A 20,563-nucleotide genomic window follows, 5' to 3' on the forward strand; every position below is an offset into this window, starting at 1 on the left:
CATGTTATGTCTATCTGATACTATTAAAGGGAAAAGTCTGGTTGAGAAGACAGCACTTCTATGAAATCCAAATAATTTAATCCCCCAAATTCCTTAATTCGACACCTTCCTAAAAACGCAAGCTCACTGGGGACCCTCAATGCAACAGTCAAAAAAGGTGTGGAACTGTGTGCGTTTGGAGTGCATGTTAAGAGTTGGGGGAACTGAAGTATACATGGAAAAAATGTTTCTTCAGTATTAACAGCCTATATCAAACTCCAAGTGCCCCACCTCAGTCACACATATTTAGCTTGAGAACCCTTTTTAAAAAAAGTATTGCAGAAAACAAGTGTCAAATGCAGAAGCTCACCGTTTTTAAAGGAGGACAAACTTGCTTTTATTTTAGTCAAATCACAACATTTTTTTTTAAACTGTCAGTGTACCCACAACTTACAGATCCTTTTTTTTTTTAAAGACTTGCCTGGGAATATTACAATTTTCCTCCTTCAAACAGATGAAATAGTCCCACACTTTTATTCCAACTAGAAATTAAGTATTCCATTCCAACAAATAGTAAGAATACATGAAGTTACAGCCAGCCAGACAGTTGACAGCCATGGAGTCTTCAACAGTTTATTAGAAATAATGTAGACATTAAAAAATCCCCACTGCTTTGAACACAAATTGAGGTTTTTAGGCTTATCATAAACTGGTCAAAAAAATAAAATAAAACCCCAAAAGAAGATCCAATAGTGTATTAACATTTTGTCACTCGCTTTCATACCAACAGTGCAAATACAATTTGGTCTAAATGTACAGATTGACAAGCAACAACGTACAGGCTCTAACCCCTCCATACTGAGATGTAAGAGCTTTGAGGATCAAACAACCAAATGTACAGGCTTCACCCATTTTAAGTTTTAAAGGGACTGCTAGTTTTAGCTAGGATATTTTGAACACTAACTAGTGATTAAATACAACAAAGTGAAGAGCATTAAACATTAGTGGAACATACCCTGAAGACACCCCAAGAGGTACAGCATGTTACCAGTTTAAATTTGGAAAGCCAATTAAAACATTGCTTCAGCCAGTTCTGTTCCAGGCGTAAAATCTGAAACGTTCTAAGTTGCCTGCTTTCCACAATGTGAGGGGGAAAGTACATGTTTACCACTTCATGTAAATTGAGAGTTTTCCCATTGTTATATTTGATGATGAGGCAAAGAGGCGTTGTAAACCCTTTTATTGCAACTGTTTTTTCTCTCGATTGCCTATACCTCAATTGTTTGTGTGTGGCTTTTTTGTTTTTGGAAGTCTGGAAAACCTTTCATGCATAACATTATTGCCTCACGTAGCTTAAGACTGCCCTGAACAATGGTACGCACCAATCATCAATGAAGCTGCTTAAAACAGGTTGAAGATGAGTTAAAAGGATGCATTTTCTGCCTTTAGAGCTATCAACTCAGGAATTCTTATCTCAATTATGAAATGTTGTGATGAAGTTCTTTCCCTAAACCCCCAAAAGATAGCAGGTTCCCTTTACTCCAGGTCTGGCATTTCTGAAACAAAACAAAACAAACATTGAATACTGTATGGCAACAGCACTAGAATTAATGCACTGAAACAGCTTTCACCAACATCTGGTGCCTTCTACATGTTTTGGGCTACAGGCTCTCATCACCATAGTCATTGATGAGTTGTAGTCCAAAACACTGAGAGGATACCAGCTGAGGAAGTCTGCACTAAGTTATTGTTAGCTTTAACAATTTTGAAGAACAGTCCCACCTCCAAAGATGTGAGTAATATGCCCCACTAGAGTTACTGTGACAAAAATACATAAATACCCACAGAGCCATGTACCCAATGGTACTACTTCTGGTAAAAAGTATGTCCAGCAGTACACAGCCTCTCCCCTGAGCACACAGATGTCTGGGTAAGCTAACCAAAGCCTCTCCTACTTTTCACACATTTTCTCTATCACAGTGGAAATGAAAAATGTTTATTCCCTACCTGCCAGATTTTTTTTTTGGGGGGGGGTGTTGTTGTGAACCCAAGCAGAGGCCATCTAAACAGCCAGGCTAATGCTTACAACGTCCCTGAGTGGTGTTACAAACCATTATTCTGGCCAATTCTGAAAGATTACTCTCTTATGCCTCTTACACCAAGTTATTCTAGGTAGCTGCAACTCGCAGCACCTTGAGAGTATAGTGTATATGAAAAATTCATAATGGTTGTAATCATAGGGAAAAATGAAGTGGAGATTGTGCATTCACAGAAGCATGTCTCAAAAGAACTGCAGTGGTAAACTTGAAGATGTTTACAATCTCTCTTCCATCTTGATGCTGGAGATCTGGGAGCAAGTTAGCATCTTGGCTTTAAGTCCTGGAAGACCTGCTCCCTGCCTTGCAGGTCTTTTTCCACCTGGCCTGGGAGGGTGGGGCCCTGACTGATTGCAGCTACAAAAGCTGAGGCTGCTGAACAGACTCTTGGGCTGCGGTATTTTGAGGGGGGGGGTTGTTGGTCTTTTCTTTTAGATTTTATTGTGCTTAATTTATTGGTTTCGACTACTTTAAGTTGTAGTTAAGTATTTTCTTCATTTTGTAAGCCAGCTTGAGCATGGTCTGAACTGCGGAAAGGTGGCATACAAATAATATTATGTAGGTACTTCTCCTGTGTGCCCAGTCACGCATGAGTTACAAGAATGCAGAAGAAAGCCCTTCAGTTACTAATACAGAATTTAACATGACCAGCTCCACTCTAGAAACAAGAGTGTAGGTAGAATAGTTCAATCTATGCCCTGCCATCCATCAATAGCTTTTCCACCCCGCCCTCTTTTGATGCAAGTGCAAAGCAAGTTTTTCCCAGCGTAAAGTCACCTTGAGGGAGAATATTCTTCCATTCTCCACCACCCAAGTAGCATAGCAGGATAGTAGGCCCGTGGCAATCTTTGTCAGGCAAATGTTAATGAGGTATGGGAGGCACAACTTAGTAAATATTCATGCCAAGAGTTTTGTCTAACTCTTTTGGATGTATATGGTAAGTAAACACAGAACAATAGTCAACTTACTTTCATCATCGCTGTCTGGTGAATCCTAGGACAGAAGCACAGAAGGTTAGCAATTAAAGCCAGCTACGAAAGCAAGCCATAGCGCAATATTTGCAAAATTACTTTGAGAACCTCTACAGGCAAGTATCTACATATCTGGAATTATTATGCTGAGCAGGGGTGGAGGAAGGGGGGTGCGGTGGGTATGAGCCACCCAGGGTGTCACCACTGAGGGTGACAAAATGCCAGGTGGCACTCACCATGGGGCCTGCAGCATGCCTGAACCACACATCTCTCCTGGCTTGGGCACACAAAGTCGTGGCTTGGGCACACACAGACTCTGCGCTGCCCAAAACGGTCCGCCTGCTGCCTCCCCCCAGCTGTAGGGCAGCTGAGTGGGAGGAGGCAGGCAGACTCCGGAGGCCCCACAGTGTGCCCCGCCCCTATGGGTGGCTCGCCCCACCCCTGAGTGTGCCGCCCCAGGCGCTCAAGCAGCTTCCTCCGTCGCTGATGCTGAGAACAAGTGTTAGATATATTTTGATATGGAGTTAAGCCTACTTTATACATTAGCACCAAGAAAATTTGGACTCAATGTTTATATGCAACTGTGCATATCACATTTTAGATGCAGATAAGTCTCCTCCCAAATGAGTGTATTAAGTAGTTTGGATACAGGAATAAACTCTCAAGTAAGGATGGGCGATACCTGGCTTTCAACACTGCAACGTATTACCAGCTAAAGACCACAATATACTGATATTATCACGATTTCTGAAATAAGGATGGAGCTATGTTGAGGAATTGGCTGGCTTCACTGTTTCCCCCATCATGATTTTTGCATAGCGTGTGCAAGCATGTGCACACATGCACACACGATTCGCAATATATTATCAGTTCAAAAATCATGGAACAGATATCACAATATGGACTTTTAAACCTGTTTTGGACAATATATTGGTATACTGCCCAGTTCTATTCTCAAGTTTCAAAAAAAGGGCAGTATTTGTGCAAAACGTGACCTACCCAAATTTGCTCTGGAGGTTTGCGGGACACCCCTTCCCCGGGCGGATTTAGGAAGCTGTGGGTAAGGGATGTTCTGGTGTGCAGCAGAAAGTCCTTCCATTAGATGAAGCACATCAATGAATACTACCCAGAGTTTCCAAACAGTGACACTATACAAATGTCAATATACATCAAGTATTGACATCAGCCTCAAGCAGGAGACTAAAAGTTCCAATCACAGGGAAGCTACTCACATCGTCTGCTCCATCTACTTCTGGCAAATCTACATCTTCATCACCACCCATGTTGTTCATCATCTAAATGACGCAAGGGAGTATTAAGTAAAGTCATGTTTTTTGTTTTGATCAAGCAAGTAAAAATAGTATATATGAAAAGGAGCCAAAATAACTATCAAAACTTCAGTGAGATCAAGATCAATGCCCAATAATTTAAGCTATGTCATCAACCGCAGAATGTTCTGCTTACTTCAGAAAAGCGATCAAAATTGGACAAATCTTCATCAGAATCATCTTCCCAGTCTTTCCAGTTGTTAAAGTCCACACTGAGCCAATTGAGCTGTGGATATAGAAATAAGGTCACAGGCAAGTTAGGCAAATAGGGATGGGATGGAGTCTATAGGAGCTTTAAGAGCCCTCAATTGAAGTAACGCATTTCTTCTGACCTTTGTTCTACCCAATGAGTATTTTAATTCATTAGGAAAAATTACTTAACTTTGTTCTACAAGTTAACCCTCTACTTGCAGGGGTTATAATTTTATTTTTTAGTATGTATTTTGTGCTTTTATATTGTGATTTTATGTTGTGAAGCAGCCCAAGACTTGCGGGTATAGGATGGTATACAAATTGAATGAATTAATAATAAGTCTAATGGTTTCAAAATGTGACTCCTGGATGAGGATTAAAAAAAAAATCAAGATAATTTGACTTGCAAATCATAATTTTAGTTATTTGTTTATAGGCTAGGCTTTCAGACTCTAGAACAGGGCACAAAGTATATGGGGCATCATACACAGAATGAGAGCATTCATAACCAGCCAGGAACTGGGCAATCTCTCAGCAGAGTATCCTCACCAATCCCAAATAAATCAGTGGAGGCAACAGCTCACTTCATTCTAACCTGATCTGAGGAACAGCAGTCAGGTGGTCTGCTACTATACTTTGAATGTTTCTGTGTACATGAGAGATATTCAGAGATAACCTATTCTTCCTTGTCTAATGTAAAATAAATGCCGCAAAACCACAGAACTTATACAAAGTAGGTCTTAGTGTGCATTGTAACTGCCTGTGAGAATCTCTGTATCTTCAAATGGAGAATGAATAGTCCTAGGTTGGAGCCCTCAGAAAGTACATTTAGAACGGGGGCACATTAAAAAACTTGAGATACACCAATATAGAGGTTAGAGTACTGTCGTGAATAAAGATTTACCTTTGCCCTCTCTTTCGTTAATCGTGGCCATGACTGGCCAGATTCTCCTTTTCGTAAACAACATAAGACAGACCTGTCTGTTCTTTTATGCTTGGATTCCTGAAAAGAAAAGAAGTTCCTTTAACATAGTAAGCATGTGCCTAATTCTTACACAAGGCTACAGATGAAGGCTCACATAACTGTGTTCCTTCATATTAAGAAACACTCAAAAAGCTGCCATTTCATGCGGCTCAATGTGGTGCCTTCCATAGTTCCAGTTACAGATAGGTAGCCGTGTTGGTCTGCCATAGTCAAAACAAAAAAAATTTTCCCTTCCAGTAGCACCTTAAAGACCAACTAAGTTAGTTCTTGGTATGAGCTTTCGTGTGCATGCACACTTCTTCAGAAACACTCAGTGTGCATGAAGAAGTGTGCATGCACACGAAAGCTCATACCAAGAACTAACTTAGTTGGTCTTTAAGGTGCTAATGGAAGGGAAAAAAAATTTTGTTTTGACTATGGCAGACCAACACGGCTACCTATCTGTATCAAAAAGCTGCATTAGCCTTCTTGCTGACATCCCAGCTTTCTTGGTACACTGAATATTTTGGGAAGCTATAGAAATGGTACAATTGAGAAACAGGTTCATCATAATGTTTATGAGAACTAGACTTCACTGGCATGAGGGAGCCTGCAGTTACTACAGTGGCAATTTGTCTTACCTGCCTCTGCTTGCATTTTGACTACTAACATGTGTCGGTAGTCAAAATGGTTGGAGTTAACCACCCCACATTTGTCAAGCACCCCTACCCTCAACGATCAAAGCATAATATCAAATATTAAGTGGTCATAAAATCTCAAGTACTGTGTAAGCTTTGCCATCATGCTTCCACTGCGGTTTCCTCCAAAGGTAATTAGGCAAAGCAGGCAGAGGGAAGACTCTGAGCCATGTGTAATGATGCAATTAAATGCCTTGAAGACTGAGAGCAGCAGAAGCTGAGCAGCAGTGGAAACAGAGCTTCATGCTCTACTCCCTAATGGTAGTTACCAATTCTTTTTGAGAACTTAGTAACACATACATACATAATCAAAGAATTAGAGGAATCAATAATAATTAAGTTGGTAATTTGTCTACTAGGTGCAACACAATCAAACATTTCATGACCTTTAGCTTTCCCAGGAGGCTACATGCTTTTACAGGATTCAGTACAATCAGTGTTAGAACCTGAGATATGAAAGCTAGGAGGCACCTTAAACCTATGTTATGGGCGCAACAATGGAACGTCTAGGCACGCTTTTTAATAAGAAGAATACAAAGCTGAAAATGAATGAACTGAAGCTAAAATATTATGTTCATTTTTCACATCATCTAGTCCTTCCCCTGTCTATCCCCCCCCCCAAGAGGGTTTCTTCTCCAGTCTTCAGATAATATCTGGAAGTGGGGAGGCAGAAAAAGGTCCACCTTTCCTTCTACTCTGCAGCTTTAATCAGAAACTGCTCACCTTAATGAAATCCCATCACAAAATGTGCCTAGAACAATGGAAGTGTCAAACACTGAGTACAATCTTTTAACTATTTCATTGTAATCAAACTGCACACTAAACGGCAGCAAGAGTCACCACCACCTATTTACAGGTTATATTTATAGGCATACTAACAAAGTGAAGTCCTGTGGTTTTTTACACCCTAAAATTAAGCATGCCATAGATAAATGAAAGCAACTTACATTTGGATCAATTGAATTATAAAGATCAATTTCATTTAAATGCTTGAAGTTATCGTTTCCTCCAAGACAACTGTAGGAAAATGAGAAACAAATATTAACACTGTCTCGAGAAGAGGATCCAGTTGAAACACATGCATGTGATCTCTGTTCATGGTCAACTTTTGGGTGTTTTGCTTACCTGAACGAAAGTTTGGATTTCTCAAAATTTACATTAACATCTTTACTGTCTTCAACACAAAATTCAATAAAGACGTAGTCCCTTCGGTCATACCACTTCGCAGAAGCAGGCTGCCTAGAAAGGTAATTGGAGTATTAGAGAAAAAATGTACACAGCAAACAACTTGACATAAAGCAACAAATGACTCTAATGAGTATGATGCTCTGTTACACTAGCAGCTTTTCCTAGCAGCTTCTCTTTTTTTGCTACAAGTTTTGCTATCTGCAGCAAAGCAAGACTGCAACAGTATTCAAAGAACTTGAAGAATCCTGGGCGCCCAGCCAAGCACCCACTGGTCTTATTCAGGTGTCCAGAGCCCGCCCCTCCCACAATGGGATTAAGTCTCACTGAGCTTAATGGGACTTACTTCTGATTAGATATGAACAGGTTTTCACTGCAAGCAAGGTGTTTGACTTGAAACACAGAAACCTGATAGGAACATGTGTTTTGTTGGTAGCTTTAATTTCAACAGGTCTTCCAGTATGTCAGGAAGCTGAGCAATATGCACATCATTTTAAATTCTAGTCTAGTGCTAAGGTGTTGCTGCACAATCACACATGTGAAGGCAACAGCACCATAAAGATGGTGCCCATTGTCTTTATGAAATCCTCAGAAAGAGGGAAGCAGATTCACAAGTAGTGTATTGAAATAAGAAAACGTTAATGTTTAAACAGAAAAGCTCAAATGAACTATCCCTGCAGCAGCAAAGAATGTTACCAAAAAACAAAACCTAAATGTTTCAGAAGAAGCTCTTTCACAGACAAGTCAATATAATCCTTTGGTGTTCTAACCTGAGAAATATTCTATCAGAGTTTTGAATTTCTGAATAAGAACTAAAAGAGGAAATACTGATCAACTAAAATACGAGCTGAAATGCACCATTAAATTGCAGAAATAAAGAATGCTTGTTTGAAAACCAGTATCACTGTGATCTACACAATCAGCAGCAAGCTACTGACATGTTCATAATCCAGTTTCTCAGAAAAGGCAATGCATTATGGCACCACTCCATTTTCAGTCAAGAATTTGCATTGAAGCTGTCAACACCAAAGAAGAATTCTTGAATTTCCTAGTTTAATGCCAACACTCATGCCACACCTGACTGCGTTTCCCCCCTGCACTAGGTAGATGGTGGCCATGATGATACAATACAAAGACAGAAGACTTCTGCACTGTCCTCATATGGGCTTCTCCCCACCCATAGTTTAGGTTTAGGTCCCCCAAATATGGTGAACAAATTAGAATGTGAATATTTTTAGTTATTTCCATCTTGTCAAAAGTGTCGGCCTCATGTGTTTAAGCTGGACAGCAAAATAAACATAATTCTATCAAGTAAAAAATTGAAATAGAAAAAGAGAATGCATTCAGGAATGTTAGCAGTTTTTACAGCTGGCCTTCAATAATGCATTTATTTCTCCCACCTTTTCTTCCAAGGAGCTCAGGGTGATGTACATAGTTTTTCCTCTCCCCATTCTATCATCACAACAAGCCTGTGAAGTAGGTTAGGCTGAGAGACAGTGTCTGGCACAAGGGAAGCCAGTGAGCTTCATGGCTGAGTGCGGATTCAAATTCTGGTCTCCCAGGGCATAGCCCAGCCTAACTGTTACACCACACTGACTCTAGTTCATTTCCCCATATAATTTCAAAGTTTACAGGAGAATGTAACCACTTTGTTTATTCATACAAATTATTTCCCAACTGCTGTATCTCTAATACTCAATTTGCACCCCAATTTCTAGGGTTTTTTTGCTATTACCATCCTTATGAAACTAAGCATTGCCAATAAGTTCCAAGTGGACAGGAACCGCCTTTTAAAAGACATGAAAAGGTAAGTATGTCAGATTACTTTGTATCAAGTGGAAAACACCATGTAGCCTCCCCCTCCCCTTTGCTGGTCTCTAAACTACAAGATTACATGCCTTTCTCAACCTGTGGGTTCCCAGATGTTGTTGAACTACAACTCCCATCACCCCTAGCTAGCAAGGCCAGAGCTCAGGGATGATGGGGGTTGTAGTCCAACAACATCGGGGGACCCAGAGGTTGAGAACTGCTTCCTGATATTAGAAATCTTATTTCAGTTGAATATATTTTAATCCTTGTTAATCTTATCAGTCATAACTGGAGTTTCCTAATTAAAAAAATACATGTAATCATAAGCCCAATTTATACAAATTTAGGCCTTCATGAGATAATGTTGTTGAGTTTACAGCATGACAGAACTCACACGGAGCCAATAACCGCAAGAACTAGGGTCTCCATGATCATGCTGGCATTGTCATTCACATATTGGTAACATTCCTTAAAAAGGCTGCTACAGTAAGGATACCAGCTTTCATAAAAGGCACTTTCTGAAAGAGCTGTTAGACACAGGGTTTAATCCAACAATCACTGCTCAAGCAAAATGACATCCACTCATGGACTGGAATTTCTTCTTCCTCTCCTCCCCCGTAACCCCACCCCAATTTGCTCTGGAGGGTTGGGAGGAATCCCCTCAAAACAAATCTGATGGGCACACAGAGGCACGAGAGGGAGTGGATGTTCCGTTGCATGAGCAGAACTCATTCCGTTTGTGCCATTACTTCAATGGATAAAAGCCTGAGAATGGCAAAACCAACTCCCAAAATGCTCGTAAGTCTAAGAACCAGGGCACAGTGTAGTACCACATATTTTGAACATCCTAGAATTGGAAGTACAAATATAAAACTTCAAATTTGTAACAGACTAACAAGTTCTGATGAACAGAATGGTGTGTGTTGAAGCACAGAACAGTCAACTTTTGTTGCCGTGGTCTCGACATAAACAAAAGCAAAGCCAGCATGACAGACTAGCTGCTGCAATCAAACCAGTAAGCTATCCAAAAAGCTACATATATGCTTGCACCATTACTTCCTCTTTGAATGGCTTTTCAACACATCTGTGCACTGTACCTAGTCCCAAATGCTCTGATTAAAATACAGTGGTACCTTGGTTTTTGAACTTAATCCATTCCGGGAGTTTGTTTGACTCCCGAAACGGTTTGAAAACCAAGGCACAGCTTCTGATTGGCTGCAGGAGCTTTCCTGCACTCAACTGGAAGCCGAGGAAACCGCGTCGGATGTTCAGCTTCCAAAAAACATTTGGAAACCGGAACATTCATTTCTGGGTTGGCAGCATTCGGGAGCCAATTTGTTCGGGAGCAAAGCCGTTTGAGTACCAAGGTACCACTGTACAGCATTTTACTCTGATGGTCCTCAATAATCTCCCAAGTGTCTCCTATCCAGAACTGGAGTGTGTTCTGAATACAAGGGGGCCTGGAACTTTTAGAGATGGAAAAGAACACCAGTTCAACTCCAGAGCTAATGGGCTCTATTAGCTATTATCCTCATTTTCTAACACATCTGTATTTGGCTATTATTAAAGATACTCAAAGGCATTTTAAAGTACAAACTGGACTCAACATGATTCAGGGGCTTGTAATATCAAAAGGGTGTTATTCACACAATATGTTATTTGACTAAATAAGCTTTTGCTCTCTTTTTAGATCATCTGAACACATAAGCATATGTGCAACCTGGAACCCTGCGTTTTCAGGTTTTCAAACTGCATGGAGGCTTTTCAGCAGTGTTAGAAGTCTCCTTCAGAACTTCTCATTCAACATAAGATGTTTGGAGAGGCATACATTGGCTGGGACCAGCAGATCCCCTACATGCTCACTCCTCAAATGTTGCTTAAACATCCAGATGTTGTGGCTAGATGCAAGTGTAGTTCTAGTCAACTGCAGATATTGAGCAGATCTCAGCAGCAGCACTGATGTGCCGTACTGAGCAGTTCTTTGATTCAGACTCAACACCCAGTGCTCTACAAAGCAATGTTTTTGGCTTGTGCCCTCTATGCTTAAAAGGTATGATCTGTTGGCAACATTGAGATCTTGCTTTCAGTTCTTTGTATCTGCTCTAGATTTAGCAAGATCAAACAAAGCCCCAAACTAAGCATGGTTTACAAGAATTTTATATATTTGGTCTGGAACCTTTAAGATAAAACAAACCATAAAATGAATCTTGATTTAGGGTAAGTTCACTTTGAGTGCAATTATAAGTTGCTCTACCCAGAGGGGCTCAGACAAACAACACACTTTAATAAAAACAAATTACAGAAGACAGGGGACAACCTGCAATTAAACCTCAGGTGGGTGGACAATTGGTTTGCATCCTACATTTTAAATATGATTACTACTAAAACCTTACATATCATGTGCACTCTGAAGTCCACATATCTCTCCTCATTTACATGCACAGCCGCACATCCCACATAAGTTCAAACTGCAACGGAAAGGGCCAAGCTCAATGGTAGAGCACATACCTTTTGTGTGCAAAGGACCAAGATTCAATTTCTGGCATCTTTAGACAGGGCTAGGAAAGACTCTGCCCAAAATCCTACAAGACCACTGCCAGTCGGTAAAACAATACTGAAATAGATTGATCAGCAGTCTGTCTCAATATAAGGCAGTTTCCTATATTCTCAATTTCCTCAATCACACAATCATGTACATCAGTGTTTCTCAATAAGATGAGTACTGTGGACCCCGTTTTCAAAAGCCATGACACAGACCCCCTCCCTACTTGAAAATTTTGTTATCTCTATGATAGTTTTTGTTATGTGATTGGTGCCACGGACCCCTTGGGTGGGTTACATGGGCACCCTGGGGTCTGCAACCCACCAATGGGGAACCACTAATGTACACCATATCTCAGTTCACACATGCATCACTAAATTTGTACTTAAACCCATAAGACTCCATGCACACTCCCCCCTCACACAAACACACACACTTTTGATACCTTGATTGCACATCATATCACAAAACACCGAGTATTACATAGCCACATTGCAGCTTCATTCCCACCCACTCAACAAAGCCTGTTGTGTATCATTTACTAGGGGTAACAGATACTTACCTGAATGTGCTTCTGTTGCTAAGAGCTGAAGCCTCATCTCAGCCCTTGTTGCATTTAAAACTGCCTGTCCCACTACCTTCTTGTGCTGGCTATTTTCTACCCTTGAAGTTGCTAGGAATATTCATTACTTTCAAGAAGCAAAGGGAAACAGCATAGTACTGGTAAGTCAGGGTTTGTGGATTATTATTTTTTTCTGCTGTAGAAGAGCAGTTCCTTCCCAAGCAATTGCTTCTTGGCAGCTCTTCAGAGCTAGCAAAATGTCAATAATGATGGGCAGAGAGTGTCTATATACTATAGCAAGGATTTCTTATGATATAAGACAAGTGTGTGCTCTGCATACACAGACCTGTTCTATCTCTCCCCACTTGGTCCCACTTAGTGGAGGTTGGGCTATCCAATGTCAGTAGTAGAGACAGGATTTTCCCTCACCACAACCATGGCTCCAAATGTACTGCTTTGTTTGTTTGTTTTTACACAATAGTAAATGGAAGTTATTCACTTATACAGTATAGGACAAATTAAAATGGTTTTACACAATGACAGCATTGCAGTGCAGAATACACTCTACTGTTTGAGGGAGAGAAGCAGTTTCCTTTTTCCCCATAGCTTCATTGACCACTGTCAGTTAATTTTGTTCTTTAGAACTTAAAAGCACTCAGACCTGCCCCTTGCTGCCATATGTTCTGAAAATTGGTCACACTACAATGTGATGGAAGTTCCTTTTGTATACACATGTTCTCACTTGCCTTATTTGCCACTCCGTTTCCTTTACACAGAAGAACCATTTCATTTTGCTTTTTAATGTCTATTCTGATCCTACCTGACAGATATTATAATAGATCAAAAGGGGGGGGGGAAGATGCATGTTTCATTCGAACAGAACCATGGGTAACATTTAAACTGAATCAATGTTAGGGAACTAGAGGCCATATTCCTTTCTAGCATTGCATTTCCAGACTGCTTAAGCAGTTATTTGGGGGGCGACTGTTTGTGGACCCATAACCAGTGTATTTAAAGTGACAAATAGATGCATGCCTGCTAAGAGCATCCCATTCTCATACTGTATCTCAACCTAAGTATTTCTGTCAACACAGCTAATTACTTCATTTGCTTTCAATTAAGGACTCTGGATCCAAGTCCTACATGAACATGTTGGCGATTTCAATCAGCATCAACTATGTAGGAGGTTGACTTACCTTTAGAGGGGCTGTTTAGTAATATAGAGAAAGTGGGAGGAGGAATAACTGCTGCAATTCTATATTACAACTATAGCTTCGGTAAAGTTAAAGAAACAAAGCCTACTTTTCTGGATGCATAATGACATACTGCTTGACAATGGCTGAACAAGTTTGTCTAAAGACTTGCATGGGCATTCTCTGGCGACAATGACTCAATTCTTACATAAGAGAAGATCATGGTTTGGGCATTTCAATCTGAGCCTCAAGTGTGCATATGCCTTCCTAAATGCTTGAATTTCCATCCTTCCTCCCTTGGTTAAACCATTGTTTTCAGGTATATATGTATCCTGCAAATGACTGCTTGCAAAAGGCATTATTTGCCTAAATACTGGAACTGAAAACTAGAGTTTGAAGTGGGCTTCCAATTCTGATTTGGAAGCAAAACACAGTTTGTACATTTCAGATTTTGCAGCAAACTACTGCTTGACCAAACTGGGAACATGTTTGGACAGGCCCATGGTTCTGGCAAAAATTTGTCTATTATTTGTCATTAGCTCTGAACTGAGTCACTGTTAGCAAGGCCATTTCACCAGTCATTAGAGCCTATCTTCCTTCTAGACCACTTTAACTTCTTCACTCAAGACAAAATTAGAAGCAATTTGGTCATGGTACCAATAATGAGCACAGGCAAAATGTCTCAGTTCCTTCCTTCCTCCAGATCCACCTTTTGTTGTTGCAAGACTGTTGAGTGGAGTTATAAGTGCACGTGTTTGCATATCAAATAACATTTTATTTCATTAACAGCTTTCAGGCAACATGTTTTACCTGTTTCTTCATCCTTCATTTACAATTCATTTTACCTAGAATAGTGTTTCTCAAGCCTTTTGGTTTGGCCCCTCTGCCTTCTTCACTGTCTGAACTACCCACCACTAAGCATCAACAATCTGGTCTATAGTTGGGTACAGAAACTTTCGCACAAGGTTTTGCAGTACAAGTGTGACTTGCACGGGGCTTACATTCCAGGGATGGCACATGTAAGCAAAAACACATACCCAAAACCACCTGGAAAACTCATTGCCAAAGGAACTTTTAACCACTCTGCCTTGCATGTAATTTGCTGGATTCCAACTGGCTGACTTTCAACCATGTACAGTTGAAAATGCACAAGTATGCAAGATGCAATCATACTATATTTTGCACACTATACAAGGATCTGTGGGTCAGGGGCACAAATTCAACTAACCCATGGGGTATATTACATGAGAAGCACAACAGGACATCTCTGAACCTTCGTAGGTAACGATGCTAGGAAATCATAATTAAAACAAGGCAGTAGCTCTTCCCAAACTACAATGAGATAGGATACCAAGTGGAGGCAGCTTCTCTATGCCCAACAGGAGACCACTCTCCATACTGGAACAAAGCTTGTCATTCCAGACCTTTAAAAAAAAAAGATATCCTCAAAGCTGGAGAGCACCTAGCAAGGTCAGTAGTACCCTCCATTTATAGAAAGAGAAGGAAAATAGGCATTAGTAAGCCTGACTGGAAATAACAGGTGTTTATGACTTCGACCTAACAGAACAGAAATTATTCTTGCTTGAGGTGGTTAGGGCACAGTGCATGTGTAAGCCCTCTGCATGCCTCTGGAAAAGACATAAGGTCCCAAACTCTGAGGGTTCAAAAGTTACTATAAGATAATTAACACTACAAATTATCTTTTTAAAAGTTACAAATGTAGCATATTACTGCCTGCAAAAGCACTTCTGCCTTTTACTCATGTGGCTGTACAATCTCAGCTCTCTCTTTTTGCCATGGAACAGTTGCAAACGATCTGCCCACACACTTATCATTTCCACTATTCCTCCGGTGAAACATCTCGCTAGGTATGTTACAGTCCCATTATTTAAGCCAGCCTTACTTCCTTTCCCAAGCCCTGCCTGCCGTCTTCCTATGCTTATTCCCCAATGAGCCAGGCATCCCCAATGACGGCTATCTTCTTTAGCGTACAGGGTTAAGCGAGTCATATTACAACATTCCAGCCCTAACCACATGCATTATGTCCCAGAGCTCATAACCCACTGCATCCAGCTCCGGGTCTCACATGATGTGCTATTTCTTTCCCTCTCAAATCTTGCTGCCTAACTTCCTTTACGCCCTTGCCTCTCCTAGCCATAGCTGTCAACGTTTCCCTTTCTTAAAGGGAAATTCCCTTATTCCGAATAGGATTTCCCTTAAAAAAAGGGAAAAGTTGACAGCTATGCTCCTAGCACCTAAAAAAAGAGAAAAGCCTCCTCACAGCCCTTCCAAAAATGAAAGTCAACTTCTAGCTCCAACCCCGACCTGAACGAGCATCCATTTTCCTCCCGGCATTGCCTCGCACATGCTTCCGCCTCCTAATTCCGGGTGCCGCACAATAACGACCCATTTTCCCACCTCCCCAGCGCTGGGCCCGTCAGGGGGACGCCTGGGCAGCGCTTCAACTCTACAGGGAAACGTGCAGAGTATAAAATGAACGGCTCTGCCCGGGAAAGGCCGCCCTCGTGACCCTGGGAACCTTCCTGGGCGAAGCGCGGCGGCGAGGCGAGCGCACTCTGCACCTGCTCAGGGGCGCTTTCCCCCTCAGCTCTTTCTCCGGAAGGGCGCCGAGATGCGGGGGCTGAGCCCTGGCGCAGGTTAAGCCCGCGTCTGGGGCTGCTTTCTGGCCCTTCCTTAAATACCATCGGGGGGGGGGAGAGAATGCCGTCTTTTCTCCCTTTCCCCGGTGGCTCCGTCCCGGCTGATCTGCCTCGATCTGACCCCAATCCCTCCCGACCCTCCTCCGGCCCAGCAACAGATTAGCTCAGCCCGCCCCGCCTCACTCACTCACATGGCGGACGGCGTTGGCGGCGGCGGCAGCGCGTGTCCTCTTCCTCCTCTCCGTCTCTCCGAAGGGCTCGGCCAGAAACCAGCGGCGTCGGGGTGGGAAGACCCTCGGGCGAAGGTGAGGAGGCGGCTGTGGCGGCGGCGGCGGCGGCCGGGACTCCTTCTCAGGGCTCAAAGGCTCAGGCCTGCTACCCACAAAGCACTGCGCGCGCGCGCTCTCGCGCTCTCCCTCTCTCCCCCCCCCTCCTCACCTCCTCCCGCCGCTCTGCCTCCTCGCTCTCTCTCAGGCAACGGCGGCTTCCAAGCGGGCGGTGACGCAGCAAAATACCAGCCCCCTCCCTCTTCCCTCCCTTCCTTACACTACCCTCTCTCTCTCTCTCTCCCTTCAAAAGCCAGACGCCGGAACAGCGCATGCGCGCCACTCGCCGCCACCTTTGCCGCCGCTTCGCTGTCCTCAACCGCGCGCGCACCCAAGCCAAGCGGCGCCGGATCGCTGGCTGCTGCGCACGCGCCTACAGCCTTTCTCCCCTACGCGCGTGCGCGTCTCTGCTTTTCGCGCATGTTCTCCCTCGCGAGCGTTATTCTAACTCCTACACGACGACGCATGCGCTCTGTCAGTCTTTCGCGCATGTTCTCGTCCTCTCTAGATCCCCCCCCCCGCTGCCAACTGCCCTCACGCGCATGCGCCGAAGGAGGCGGGGGGGGGGGGAAAGGACTCGCCTTAGTTAGCTCTGTTCCTTCTCCGGGGCTGGCTCTCTTTGGTCAAGTAGCAGCCTTGCGCTCGCTTTCCTGGGGCTAAGAGGTGCCTCACGGCGTGATTCCATGGAGGTCTTGCGATATCTCGCCCAAACCCAGAAACCTCTTGGGGGGGCATGGAGGGGCTCCTTGAATTCTGCCACCTGAGGCGGCTACCTCAGTCTGCCTCATGCATGGGCCGGCCCCGCCGATCCTGTGCTTGCAGTGGCTAACAAATGAGTATGGAAAGGCCACATCACTCTCTCACTAGCGATACGCAGCCTTGGATATGGAGACAGGACAGCCATCATGATTAGTAACCCCTGATAGCTTGATCCTCTCTGATTTTGTCTGATCCCTCATCACAGATCTTTAGAAATGAGGCTGAGTAAGGCGAGGGTGGAAATCCAGGCTGTTGCATCTAAAGATGACCTGGATGTATATCTCCAACATAAGAACCAGCCAGTCAAGAACCCTCACCAGGTCTGAACAGATTCATGCACTGATTGAGAAGAAATTTCTCGGCATTGTCTTTGCTACCAATGAGTTCCATCAGTGTGTTTTTGGCAATGCTATATCAAAGTCCAAGGAAATCAGCCCTGAGTGCTCACTGGAAGGACAGATCCTGAAGCTGAGGCTCCAATGCTTTGGCCACCTCATGAGAAGAGAAGACTCCCTGCAAAAGACCCTGATGCTGGGAAAGATGGAGGGCCCAAGGAGAAGGGGACGACAGAGGACGAGATGGTTGGATAGTGTTCCTGAAGCTACTAACATGAGTTTGACCAAACTGCGGGAGGCAGTGGCAGGCAGGAGTGCCTGGCGTGCTCTGGTCCAGGGGGTCACGAAGAGGCAGACACGACTAAACAACAGCAACAACAACATATCAAAGTCCACTGTGATCATAAGCTGTCAGAGACAATCTTCACCAACCCTTTGGGAAGGTCTGCCGGCCTTCAGTGGAGTTGACTAAGTATGATTTCCACATTGTGTATGCTAAGGGCACAGACATGGTTGTTCCCCACACTCATGTAGAACTTAAGATAAGGGTCAGTGGAAAGGCCATTCCATAGGCGAGGTGCCACCATGAAGAAGGCCCTTGTGTGAAGCCACATTGAGTGATTACTGGCTTTGGGCCCGCTGCTAGAACATGTCTGAAGACAGCATCCACACGGCTGGGACTTCATGGTATGTGTGTCCTGATCTCATGGAAGCCTATGTACAAGCAGTTGCACATGCATAGGCCTTGCGAAAGGTCAGTGGACAATCCAGGAATGTTGGCAGCAGCATGACATACTCCCTGTAATCGTGTGGTTCATGTGCAAAGCAGGTTTAGCTGTGCACATGATTTCAGCCTCAAACAGCAAGGCAAGTTACAAAGGCAACTCCTAGAAGATACATGTATGAACTATAGTTATACCGTTCTGAGAACATGGGTCCCATTTTACAGAGGGGGAACACCTCCAGGTAATTGACTAGCCCAGATTTGATCTGGAAATCTATGGCAGAATATTATTAAGAATATATTGCATACATAACATGTATGCAGGAGGGGTGCTGGGGTGTGCTCACCATCTACAGCCTCCCAATACATTTAAAATAATTGATCAATAAATTAACGGTGTTGGTGGAAACCTGTTTCTTTGGTCAAACTGCTCCTGCCGTCCACCCTCCCCACGACAGACTTCAGTTGCAAGTCTGTCTTGGTTTCCTCTAATCTGAGGGCTTAGAAAAGCAGGAAGAACTAGTCAATGATAAATATGTAGGGCAGGATTCACCAAATTAGGCCTGTCAGCAGAAGCCCTGTGCAAGGACTTCTGCTTGTGCAACAGGGCTTTCCCTCTTTCTCTCCTGCCCCTTGGCCCCCTTGAAATTGGTTCAGGAGTAACCCCAAAACAGCATGCAGGGAGAGGAGGGATTGTTTGGTCTGGCAAGTTGAAATGCTTGTGCAGACTGAAGGTTCTTAATAGCATTATGTTGTATTCCACCCATTTATTTGCATTGAACACTGAGGCATTTACTCACAGGTGGCGGCGGCGGTGGAACCAGCAGCTCCATTTAAAATAACATGTTTAATGCAAGTTTATTTGCTTGACTCGGGGAGGATTTATGATTATGTGATCAGAAATTAGAGTTTTAGATGTCAGAGTTGGTGTATAAATATCAGGTATCAGTGCAAACAAATGCAGAGGTTTATGGACAACTTTAGCAGAGAGGCCTCTGTGGGGGCCTATTTCCTGTACCTTCAGATTTTGCTACCATAGGCGGGGGAGGAGGGCAAAGTAGCTGCTTTGTTGAAATCCAGATGCAGATTGAACAGAACTCTGAAAATCACTTTTGCCCTGATTAAATTAAAACAATAGAAAGGTACAAACCCACTGGTTTTTAATATATATATATATTTATTAAAGATTTTGTGGTTTACAAAAATACACGTATTGTTTCTTTTTTCAAGTTGTGTTTTCTACAGATCAGTTTCATTTGTTGTGAGACATTGAAATACTTTATTGTCACTTGTACAACTTGTATACAGTGAGATTACACGAGCACCCCCCCAGCTCTCTTAGTCTTAATTCGCCTCGTTTATTGACACCCACCCACCAAACCCGAAAGTCAGTTGCCCTGTTGTTATCTTTTCATTCAGCAGCCTAACAGCCCACGGATAGAAGCTGTTCTTTACCCTGTTGGTGCAACTAATCATGCTTCTATATCTTCTACCTGAGGGCAGGAGATCAAGAAAGTGCCGGCCAGGGTGTGAATCATCCCTGAGAATTTTCCTCACTCTCCTGAGGCAACGTTCTTCCACTATTTCATCCAGCAGATTCACGGGACAGCCCATAATATATTGTGCTGTTTTCACTACCCTCTGTAGGCACTTCCTATCAATTGATGTCAAACCAGCGTACCACACCGTGGTGCAGTATGAAAGGACACTTTCTATTGTGGACCGGTAGAAGGAGATCATCAGATGTTGATTGACATCGTTCTTTCGCAATACTCTGAGGAGATGGAGTCTCTGTTGGGCTTTCTTAACCACCTGGGTTGTATTGATTTTCCAAGTAATGTCTTCACTGAGATAAACTCCTAGGAATTTAATGGAAGAGACTCTCTCCACACAGCGCTCCCTGATGTACAGTGGGGCTAGTTCTCCTCTCTTCCTCCAAAAGTCCAACACCATCTCCTTTGTCTTGCTGATATTAAGGTGCAAGTTGTTTCCTAGGCACCATGTAGATATTTTTTTGTTGCATACAGTATTAGGTTAGGAAGAAAAGAGAGGGAGAGGGGTGGGTTGGGTGGTTATGCTTCTATAGTGGAACCTCAGTTTTTGAATGTAATCTGTTCCAGAAGTCCATTCGACTTCTGAGATGTTAGAAAACCAAGGATCAGAGGGTTCCAGACAGACAGGCTGCAAAGTCAATGGGGAAAAATGAAAAATGTGCCTCAGAAGCCATTCGACTTCCGAGG

General features: G+C 43.1%; 1 protein-coding gene across 1 annotated transcript; it reads right to left on the bottom strand.

The window, feature by feature from the left end:
- Nucleotides 1–351: 351 nt before the first annotated feature.
- Nucleotides 352–16,592, bottom strand: PTGES3 (prostaglandin E synthase 3). Its single transcript, XM_053371776.1, has 8 exons — nucleotides 16,371–16,592; nucleotides 7,354–7,467; nucleotides 7,176–7,245; nucleotides 5,471–5,569; nucleotides 4,511–4,600; nucleotides 4,279–4,341; nucleotides 3,044–3,068; nucleotides 352–1,535 (listed from the first exon to the last, which is right to left on the bottom strand). Coding segments are annotated over exons 1-8 (483 nt in total). The 5' UTR covers nucleotides 16,373–16,592; the 3' UTR covers nucleotides 352–1,515.
- Nucleotides 16,593–20,563: the final 3,971 nt, after the last annotated feature.

This window comes from Podarcis raffonei, chromosome 2 (genome assembly GCF_027172205.1).
Source record: "Podarcis raffonei isolate rPodRaf1 chromosome 2, rPodRaf1.pri, whole genome shotgun sequence".
Taxonomy (NCBI): domain Eukaryota; kingdom Metazoa; phylum Chordata; class Lepidosauria; order Squamata; family Lacertidae; genus Podarcis; species Podarcis raffonei.

What these genes read in the sequence shown, in the direction of transcription:
- PTGES3 (XM_053371776.1), bottom strand. An exon ending in AAATCCAAACTTTCGTTCAG is followed by an intron (nt 7,246 to 7,353) that starts GTAAGCAAAACA and finishes ATTTTCCTACAG; the next exon opens with TTGTCTTGGAGGAAACGATA. An exon ending in AAGTAGATGGAGCAGACGAT is followed by an intron (nt 3,069 to 4,278) that starts GTGAGTAGCTTC and finishes CTTCTGTCCTAG; the next exon opens with GATTCACCAGACAGCGATGA.